Source organism: Stegastes partitus, unplaced genomic scaffold (genome assembly GCF_000690725.1).
Source record: "Stegastes partitus isolate 25-593 unplaced genomic scaffold, Stegastes_partitus-1.0.2 Scaffold733, whole genome shotgun sequence".
NCBI classification, from domain to species: Eukaryota; Metazoa; Chordata; class Actinopteri; family Pomacentridae; genus Stegastes; species Stegastes partitus.
Window position 1 is genome coordinate 44110 of NW_007578464.1, and position 10651 is coordinate 54760.

The following is a 10651-nucleotide window of genomic DNA, read 5'->3' on the forward strand; positions in this document are numbered from 1 at the left end:
CCCCCCCGTTTCACTCGTTGTTGTTGCTGCTCTCCAGGTCTTTACACTGAATGTCCCCTCCGCTGTAGTCTGTGCCGGGCAGCTGAACGCCGTACTTGTCCACGCACCAGCAGATGCCTCGTTTGCGGCCGCGAGATGGCTTGCACTGTGGACGGGAGAGCGGGACACGATGACGTCAATGGAAACAGGTCAACACACTAGAAAACACTGGTGATGGTGATTAAAGGCCTGTTGTCAAGTTCATTTGTGCAATCTTGGGTGCACAGTGACTCCTTTACGGGCTAGTAGGTAAAGCTAACGTCCAATCAGCTGGGACGGTGAGCAAATCCACAAATCACTGCAATTCCGTTAAAAGCTGCAGATTTTGCTGAAGAATTTGCAGCTGGATTGAAAAAAAAACAAAAACTCAAGTGCTGGGAGTGGTGAGGAAACCCTATTCAGGACTTTTGGGGTCTTTTGGACCCCAGGCCTTAAAGTTTAGGTGACAGTTATTGTTTTTCAGTTTTTGAAGATTTATTTTCTAATTTAAAAAGACGGACATTTGTCCTGCATTTGGAACCAAACATACGTTAACTTATCAGAATATTTATTCAACATGTTATAAAAGTCTATAATGAATACCAACAAATATTTTGCCCATATTCTTTCTTGGGGTCCAGTGGACCCCGAAAGACCTTCCACATATGCCAACATGAAAGTCCTGAATAGGCTTAAATACAAAATCTGCATTCTGAGGTTCTCAAACACTCACCTGCTTGCGCTTGAAGAATCCTTTTCTGTCACAGTTGGGAAGGTACAAAGACAAAGCCATTACACGAGAAGTGTCCTTCATCCCCTGAATGATCCCGTCCAGTTTTCTCCTGCATGGACCCTTCAGAGAGACACAGAACAGCGTTACAACCAAGCATCATGGTCCTCAGAGGTTGTTCCAGGTTCAGAAGGTGAGCAGCTCTTTCACGGTTTTTCAAATTGATTATGAAAGCAATGTTCGCTAGTGTGGTCAAACATTCTTGATTTTTAGTCTTTAAAGTTCCCTTTTGAACTTGGACTGTTGGATCTTGTATGCTCGTATCTCACTGCTACTAAGAGTTAAGTCACAAATGTTAAAAATATACACAATGAAGCTTCGGACGTCCAGTACTTACAAATTCAGGCTCATGCTTGTCGATGGGCAGAGGGGAGTAATCCATGGTGGAACCCATGGAGCGCTGCTTGCCAAGCTTCCTCTTCTGCTCCTTGCGCATTGCGTGGACTTTTTTACTGTTTACAATGTCTTTAGGAAGGAGTGGCACTTTAGCCGGCTGCAGCTCTTCAGTAATCTCTGTGGTTATGGTGTCCTCATGTTCTCGAGACTCACGATCTGCAGCGGAAACCCAAAAGAAAAAAAATTCATTAATGTCAGATTTTTAAACCTAGAACAAAAGCCACAGATTGACATTAATGCAAAGACATTTTATTATAAGTGGACTGAATGGGAGTCAGAACGATTAGTCAATCCAACGCTGACATGTTATAATTGAATAGTCTCCATCTTTATACATCTAGAGAGCGTTCATGTGGAGATGAGTTCTGTCCAACTGACTTTTAGCTCAGATTTGGTCTCCACCATCCAAAAAAAATCTATTTAGCTGCTAAAAATTCAACTTTTTTTCCCACAGGATAGTCATGAACTGTCTGTCTGCTGTTTGGTTATGGACAATTAGCCACCAGAGGGTTCATCAAAGCATTTAATTAGCGCTTTTGTGCATTGGGGGAAATTGTTAACAACAAATAGAAAGTGCAGCTTTAAAATAAATGTCAGTGTAGTGATATTGAAGAAGCATTTATTTGAAAAACAAAAAGCAGAATGTCTGTGTGTCAATGTAGAGATCTGATTCATATTCGTGATGCTTTAAAAAGTATGTTGTAAATACATCATATGTTGATTTGCTGTAAACATAAATGATGAAACTCTGCTCGTCGTCAGTCCTCGTCGTACGCAGCACCCACAACAGGTGGGTGCTTTTCCCAGGGTGTGTGCCAACTGTTGTTTAACATTTGTTTACAGAGGAGGGGAGTCTGGAGCTCCGACAACAGCTGATGAACTCCTACAGCTAAGACAATAGCTTAAACTCCTCTTTTCCTCCCGCCGGTGAACCCCCTCGTTCCTCTATTTATAACGGCGACAGAAAAACGTCTGCTCACGTCAGACAAGTTGAACCGGAGAGACTCGCCAAAACGGTCGGCCAGCGACACGTCTTCCTTCGGCTTCTCATCCCCTTTGAGCGAGACGGTTCGGTCTTAAAGTTCACACATCGATACGGACACAAAGCGGCACTTCATTTGCGAGCGCAGGAACCTCCGCAGCTTTGGGAAAGCCTGCATCACATGCTGCATGCGCGCCTGGAAAATCTGCAAACACGTTATCTGGGCTGCTAAAGTGCAAGCAGGACCGAGGCCCCCCGAGTGCAGTAACTTTATAGCGACGTGTCCCACATTAAACTGATTCAAATGTCAAGCGGAGGAAAATCCAGTTGCTCTGCGGACTCATATAAATGCTTGTACATTTGTGTCACATTTTATGCACTTCTTAGGTGTAATTTCAGCTCCCCCAGGGGGCACTATAGTCTCAGGGATCTGACGGTCCCCGCTGATGGGATATTTACAGGTTGAGGTCCTTTATCCTTCACGTGGCCCCTCCCCTCCCCCCTTTTCCTATCTTTGGGGCTCAGCCTCGTAAGCCTGGACCCCCAGCCAGAGGTTCTTTGAGGCCACAAAAAGAAGCCCTCCATCCCCCCCCACACCCACCACCACCACCACCACCCCTTGGCTTAGCTGTACCATAAGTACAGAGTTATTGTGGGGACTTTGCCAGGCCCCAACTGGCAGAAGCGATGGTGCCAGTGGATGACCCTGGTTATATTTATCTGACAAGGAAACCCGCCGTGGTGCACGGGGCCAGACGCGCTGAACCAGAGAGGAATGTTGGCTGCGGATTATATGCCAACTGCTGCTGAAAGACAAATCAACTTCCATATATAGCGAATATGTTGGAAAACGCGATTTAACGAGTCGCCGTAACCCTCGCCGGCTTGGCCTGTTAGTACACAGCCACCGTGGAGGAAGGCACCGAGACGTAACAAGGACACGAGCTCCGAAAAAACTGATGTTCAAAGAGCCTGACACAGCATGAGCGTCTGGGAGTCTTTGGGGAGGGGAGGGGAGGCGGTGTGGGAGGAGGAGGAGGAGGAGAGGCTGGGGGCAGGGTGATTACCAGAATTGGGTCTTTGGCTTCTGCGCTGCTCTGCCGTCTCTTTGAAATTAATCTCACAACTCATGACTTGGCAGGCCTTGGTTTGTGTTTAGATATGTCCTTGTGTCTCCCCGCTCAGACTACGAGGCTATTGCCGGCTATAAATAAATACGTCAAACAAGCATTCCTATGTACACCAATGCATGTGTCCACTGTGGAAAAACTCTTTATTTCTGCTGTACAGTCCAATAATTTCTCAGGGCACTTGATTAAAATGCCACATATTTGGCCATGAAATATGCAGGGTTTTTTTTAATGCGCATTCTTGTTTCATGTGTAATTTCATTTAGGCATATAAATGGCCCCACCAAAAAAAGGTTTGAGCACATCGATTAGACTCACCTCACCAAACAGGGCACCTCGAGAAACTGTTTAGAGTTAGAAAGGAAAGGGTTTTTTTTTTGTGTAGCTTTTAAAAAAGACAATAGTGTCTGACTTTTTTTTTTCTTCTCCTCCACTCACGAAATCACTAAATTCATCTTTTCTGATGTGGGCTCTTCAGTTCGGCCACAAAAACTCAGTTTTTCCATGCTAAGGGTACCCAGCTTGTAAAGGAGGCTTAGAGGGTCTGTGTTTAACTCCTGAAACTCAGCCAAGATGCTGGACGGGAGCCAAGTGAGCCAAGTCATGTGCAGCTCTTCCATTCAGCTGAGCCCAAAGCTGTGCTGCTATCTCTCTCCCTCTGCCCGAGCTAAAGATTTCATTAGGACGAGAGGAGCGGAGTAGCCAAAGGAGGTGCACCTGATACTTCTCTGTTTAAAAATTAACATCTGCACACAATTATGCTTCATGAATATCCCAAGTTTCTTACGGGCAGCGGTCCAAGTACGAAAGATAAGCTACCCCCTTCTTTGGATTTTTTCTCTCCACTGGATCTTTAAGACTGTAATAATAGCATTTAGACAGCAAACAAAAAAAAAAAAGAAGAAGCCAGGACAATGGATTCTCCCACCTCTCATTGGATTTCCCAGCATTACACCACGTTTGTTACGTCCTGCCTTTGATTAAGTCAGTCTCTGCGCCCGCATCTGAAATTACATCTTTACAAGATGTAAGAGAGCGGTGAATGGAGGTGCTGTTTAATCTCATCTGGGGGTAGGACAAGATAATTGTGGGGATAAATGAGCCCGAGGGCCTGTGTCACATAAAGCACAACCTCAGTAAACCATCCCTCAGCGTCACACTGCCTCCGCTGCTTAATATTTGAAAGCGAGGCCGAGGCCCCGATAACCCCGCAGTTTCTAGAGCAGAAAGGAAGGTGTGAACAAGTTGTGCAAAGTCACCGAGCGGCACAAAAAGTTATAAGAAATGGGTCCGAAAGGCTATTTAAAGAACTGTGGCCAACGCTCTTCAGTGTCAGAAGAATTTAAGTAACAAGGTTAGCGGAGTAAAGAATAATTCAAGCAATGGCAAGAGCAATTTTCATAAAGAGATCCAAAAAAACTGTAAGATACATGCGCTGCACATGACATGACAGCACTGCAGTGGTTACATGAGAAGGATTAAGAGGCTGATGACTGAAAAGGGACCACTTCCAAACCAGCTGGAACCGTAAGGAAATATGGACTTTATCAAATGTTCTGTCCAGGATTTCTTCTTCTTTCTTTCTTTTTTTTTCTAACCACAAGTGTAAAAAGGAATAATGTTTTCACCCATATGTCCTGTTGTTTCAGCCGAGTTTCTGTTGTGCACGCTCTCAATCAGCTTCTGAATATGCAGGAAATAACTCTTCCCATGGTATTGTGCGCGCAGAATATGTTCATTGCAATCAAAAAGTTTCCTGCTTTTCTGAATGCATGGTATAAATAGCAACAAGAACAATTCAAGGATTATAAATTACAAAACAGGACTTATGAGAGGATGCAAAGTCTTTCCAAGAGGGAAACGCCGCTATAGGTGAGCAGACTTTCTGACCCCTTCTCGCGGCTTCCACGACGCGAATAAACGTTTTTGTGTTGCAGAAGGTGCACGGCTTGCTCTACTGTACATGGCTAATTTTGGTCTGAGGTCTCATCCCATATCTGAGTTTGGGTTTTCGACAAGCCACACGGACGGACGCAACCTCTTTTTTGGGTCACCATCACCACAACACAATTACTGGGTGTGACGACGTTCTAGCTCCCCAGTGGCAGAAGCAGCTATTTTGGCGAGAGCGGAGAGCGCTCCTGGATGGAAGATTATCTCGAAGCAGAATTTTAAAAAGAAAGAAAGAAAAATGATCACAGCTGGCTTATCTCGGTGAGGTTTTGCAGGACGTGACTCGCGGCGGTTTACGTAACATCAACAGATTCTTCTGATCAAAACAAAGAATTCAATTACTAAAAAGCATGTAGCAGGAAGCACTGTTCAGCCACAATAATGGGCTTACCAAGTGGGTCAGGGAGCAATGACCTGTCTCACATTCTAAGAAACACTAACATTTCAGAGAAGCCTCTATTGTTTCCCAAATCCTTAGAAACTTCAGAGATTTCTTTTGTTTGTCCTGCTTGTGAGTAGAAAAAAAAAAACCTCCATCATAGAGACAATGATCTTTTTTTTTTTTCTTGCTCTTTCGTGCACCACGCTAGTGTGCAACCAGGTGTTGGGGGTGAGATTACAGTACAGGTCAGGTCTGAACACATGTGACATCATTTTAAAACCCTGCACTACACTGAGTGTTGATTTCTTTCGCAGCTGTTGCCACCAGCAGGCTAGGTGTCAGTGACCAGTAAGCTGTACAAATACCACTGTAAAGTTTTATAGGGAGAAATCAAGCAAGTGTGCCAACGAAGTTATTTGCTCGCCAGCAGCAGCAGCGGCAGCAGCGGCGGCAGCTCTCAGACTGTCGACCATGTGATCATACCTGAAAAATGAAACACGGTTATCAATAGTTTCCACGTCACATCCAAGAAATGGGTTCTCTACCTTTTCGTTCATTCTCCACAAATTGCAAGCTTTTTTTTTCTCGAAGTCCTCATGTGATATCTTGACAAAATGACCTTTCCAATAATTCTCCCCCAGCACCTGCAACAGATCAGTTGCAGCATGCTAAGCTTTCACTGCACTGTCTCAGATGTTCAAGGTGAGACGGACGGAAAGCCACATACACAGTCTTTCCTTTTGCATGAGCCCATCATGAAGCCGTCAGGCAGCTGGGGCCACACGTGACCGGAGCTATATCTAACGTGGCATGTCTGTATGAGCACGCAACGTACACGGCAGACAAGAGCATGGTGGCTGGTTGTCGTTAGCGTGAGTCGGGAGAGAATCAGCGTTTTTTCTCGCTCGCTCCACTTTCTCCGCTACGACCCAATAACCAGCTGTGCCAGTGACGTCGTGAACATGGAAAAAGCAGATGGTAATGCTCAAAGTTGAATAGCTTTCTGAAAGTATGTGATGACAAGTGATTCTGTACGGTACTTAGAAGTGAGAGGGCAGCGGCGGTACCGTGTTACATATGTGAAGCTCTCTGGCAAATATTAAACATCACACGTCCGAGGTTACTTGACTTACTGGTGATTGTAAATATTAATGACAAGGACATGTGACATGTGAAAGAAAACGCTAACTTTTCAGAATGTCACTGCGGTTGAAAAACGTCTGGCAGCAGGTTAAAACTGCAGCAACACGCATGCAAGGAGCCGAGACAAATGTAAAGCATTAAAGTTGTCAGTGAAGGCTGCAGGTTTCCTGTTGCTACTCTAATATGAAGCACAGTATTTCTGTCCATGTGTGACTGGAGTATTCTGGATTTGGAACCACTCCCTAATCATCTTTTGTTTCTTGGCAAAGAGCAATCTGTTAAAACATAAGGCCCTTTCAGAGGCTTGAAGGACGAGGGGCCTGCTGCCATGAAGTCATATCTGTTGGCAAGCTTTCCAGGGCCTGATTCACTCGTAGGGGGCTAACAAAGTCTGAGTGCCCCCAAAGCACATACCACCTCCTGTGCCTTACAATCCAAGCAACCCCTGGGATCACAGTGCAAGAGCAAAACATGAATTAATGCACTGCTGGGACATGAACCCAGACGCAGAGTGATGGCCAGGACTCTTTTTCGTACTTAGAGAGGGAGAGGAGGAGGAGGAGGAGGGGGGAGCCGGGGCTGGAGGATAGCAAGGATTCCTCTCTGCCATTGTTTGACTGTCCCAGTCAATATTTAGTAGGTTGCAGCTCTCATGGTCTCACGAGTGTTGTGGATACTCGAGCTCCTCCTCCTTGTGTTTGCCTTGCTCAGCTGGTACAGCACACAGACAGCTGCAACCCCACACGACAGGAAACCAGAGGCTCACCTCACCAGTTCCCATCTGCGGAGCTGTTTGACAGAAGGCCCTTCAGAGGAAAGAGAGAGCCGGAGGCATTCTGCTGAATCACTGCGTTGTGACTGAGCGCCCATGCAATGAATGCACTGCCAGAGGCAGGAAAAGATGCTCCGATTACCTCTGTGGGCCAACAAAGAAGTCAGGTTGTGTGTGTGCGTGTGTGTGTGTGTGTGTGTGTGTGTGTGTGTGTGTGTGTTTGGTTGGAAAGCCACAGTGAGACAAAACTGCCTGGGGTGTCATCACTAACAACAATCACACACACAATGCACACCCAGACACCCACACAGCCGCGCCCAAGTATACGTGAGAGCAAACACACACACACACACAAACTTCCAACACATACACACAGACACACACACACACAGTGGTGATACTGAAACCTACATTTACATCACCTCAGATAGTGATCGATGCTTCGCGGGGCTTTAAGGTTTGCAGGGTATTTTTAGAACAATCATAGCGGGAGCACACACTCTGCTGTAGTGTCATGAAGCAGAGAGGAGGGCTGCTCGCTGAGCCCCGGGGCTCCGTCAACAGTCAAAATGAGCCCAGTGGCAGCCGATTTTACAGAATGAGGCTTGTAGCCAAAACCTTTGTGGTTACCACCTACTTATCTGGTTGTTGACAAGCTGCTAAAACTCTGAGTGACAGTGGACCTGTCTGCTACACCGAGAAATGTCTTAAATCATTCAAGACTTCTGGCTCAACTCTCCTTCTCCGCCTGCCTGCCTGCCTGCCTGCCTCTATCTGTCTGACTATCTCTGTCTTTCTCTCTTTTCTCTCACGCATACAGATTTAGTGGTAATCCGACTCTAAACACCACCCCAGGGGTAGCCTGCAGACCTAAATCTATCTCAATTCTGCTTTAACGAGACCCAAACTTTATGGAGTGGCACTTCATTCCTCCCCATCTTAGTCGATGCGTTTTCCTGCTGTCTGGATTGATTTCACATCTTTGGGTGATAGTGGAAAGGCGCACAAGGAAAGGAGAGGAAGAGGAGGGGGGGGAGAAGAAAAAAAAAGAAAGACATAACAGCCTCATGCGCTCTGGCGTGGAGATGGAAAACCGAGGGGCTGTGACAGACACTTGTTACAGAGCTGCTGTTCAAGCAGGCGGCTATTTGCAGGATAAGCGCCACTTTAGGGGCTACCACATTTCCCTCTTAATATCCCTTACATAAATAAATTCAGTCCACAGACCACTTTTCATAAAAGTTTTTTCACCCGCTGAAAAAAAAAGATAACAGCAGAGACGTGAAAGCTCTTAAAGAAACGCGTTCTGCAGTCGCCTTACAGTGTCAATATTTTCACATGAGGGCTGCTTGGATGCTTGTCAGCCGCTCTTGGCTCTGGCTAAACCGCAGTCTGACAGCCACTGTCCCGCACTAAAGGCGCAACTCAGCCGGGACAACACCATGTGCGTTTTTTTTTTTTTTTTACCGCAGCGGAGCGTCGAGGCGCCCGCAGCAGAGCGACCGGGACGCACGACCGGAGCGGTGCGTTCACGCCTTGTTATTAGGTTCATCACAAGAAGCAGCAAAAAAACTTATTCTTTCCAAGCGTGGATGCGGAGCCCATCAAAGGTGCATGTGTGTGTGTGTGTGTGTGTGTGTGAGTGTGTGTGAGCCGGAATAAGCTCCCGCAGAGCAGAGCCAGTTTATTCGAGGCAGTGGATAAAAGTTAATCAGATGGCACCTCAAACCATCTGTCAAACAAACGGTCTGTCAAGAGGACTGAGCTGCTCAGGGTTCTACAACTGTGGGGGACCAAGTCAGAAATAAGACAGAAAGACTGATCTGGGCTGGAATAAAATGTCATATTTTTCTTTTTTTTGGGTACATTTTCTCCCTGAGCTGCGCGTAAAGGCTCCGTCACCAAACAAGCGATCCGCAGACAAGAGGAGACCCCCGGTGCTGTCCACACGACACTTTTCTAGAGCACATCATCCACTCCAAAAGCATGCAACTCAAAGTCAGCCGGTTGCGCGTCTTACCTATGGGCGGGTGGGCAGGTTTGTATCCTTTCTCGTTGGTGCACACTCCCCTGCCGTGGAGAAGGGCGTGCAGGGGTTTCTCCTCCCCGCTCCTCGGCAGGCAGCGGAGGCCCTGGGTGCACGTCCCGGTGTAAACGCCGCACGCCTGCCCCTCGGACAGGGCGCACGTTAGGCAGCAGCCGCAGCCCGGCTCCTTGACCAGCTGGCAGCCGACCGGGACCGGAGGGCACATGGACAGCGCCTTCTGGTCACAAGGCTCGCACGGAACGTATGAGCCCAAGCAGCCGGACAGCCCCAAGATAAATGTCACCAAGAGGCAAAAACTCAGAAACATTGTTGGCGGTTCTCTTCAGTTTATCGCGTAAAACCTCAAATGCGAAGAAGGAGGAGGAGGAGGAGGAGGAGGAGGGGGGGAGGGGGGAGAAGAGAAAAAAAAAAAAAAAGTAGCCTGGTCTAATGAACACAATGCCTCAGTCAGATAATCCGATTTTTACAGTTAAAGCCAAGAGTCTTTATCCAAGAGTGTTGCTATCTATTTGAAAAAAAAAAAAAAAAAAAGAAGCACCCATTAATGACGCGCTGGTCGCTGTGCACGCTGCAAAAATGACTTCAAATCAGCAAATTGTTTTTTAAAACATATGTGCTATTTCCCCCCGAAATATTGTCCTGTGCAGGAGCAAAAGCAGTTCTTTTTTTTGTTGTTGTTGCACCAAATCTCAACTTCTCTCCCCTTCAGTTTGGACTCCAGTACTTTCTCCAGCAGAAGTTTCCTGAGCAGACTGATCAACTTGAGAGCTGCCTTGCCTTTTTAAAACAGCCGAGCCCAAACCCCTAACTATGAATACGCTAAACAGCAGGGAAGGGAGGCGCACTTGTTCCACGGCTTGGCAGGCGGCCAAACATTTTTTTTTTTTTTTTTCTCCAGCAGCAGCAGGAGGATCGCTCTTTCACCCTGAAGGCTGAACTGATGCCGAGGCGCAAGAGGCAGGAGCAGAAAGCAACGCAGGAGCTCATCAAAAGACATTTCAGCGCAGCGCTCGTCTAAACCTGCAGGCTTTCTGCTGC

At 46.7% G+C, this 10651-nt stretch overlaps 1 protein-coding gene across 1 annotated transcript; it reads right to left on the reverse strand.

Moving 5' to 3' along the window:
* Positions 1 to 6: 6 nt before the first annotated feature.
* On the reverse strand, positions 7 to 10375 carry LOC103364251 (insulin-like growth factor-binding protein 5). The gene is made up of 4 exons (XM_008291310.1): positions 9587 to 10375; positions 1146 to 1360; positions 752 to 871; positions 7 to 145 (listed from the first exon to the last, which is right to left on the reverse strand). Exons 1-4 carry the CDS (start codon positions 9918 to 9920, stop codon positions 11 to 13), a joined length of 804 nt encoding a protein of 267 aa, XP_008289532.1. The 5' UTR covers positions 9921 to 10375; the 3' UTR covers positions 7 to 10.
* Positions 10376 to 10651: the final 276 nt, after the last annotated feature.

Bases quoted from the DNA above. Each gene is read 5' to 3' on its own strand.
- LOC103364251 (XM_008291310.1), bottom strand. From the start codon at position 9,920: ATGTTTCTGAGTTTTTGCCTCTTGGTGACATTTATCTTGGGGCTGTCC. The intron at 1,361-9,586 runs GTAAGACGCGCA...TTTCCGCTGCAG, and splicing joins ACCTGCCCACCCGCCCATAG to ATCGTGAGTCTCGAGAACAT. The intron at 146-751 runs GTGAGTGTTTGA...TCCCGTCCACAG, and splicing joins GATTCTTCAAGCGCAAGCAG to TGCAAGCCATCTCGCGGCCG.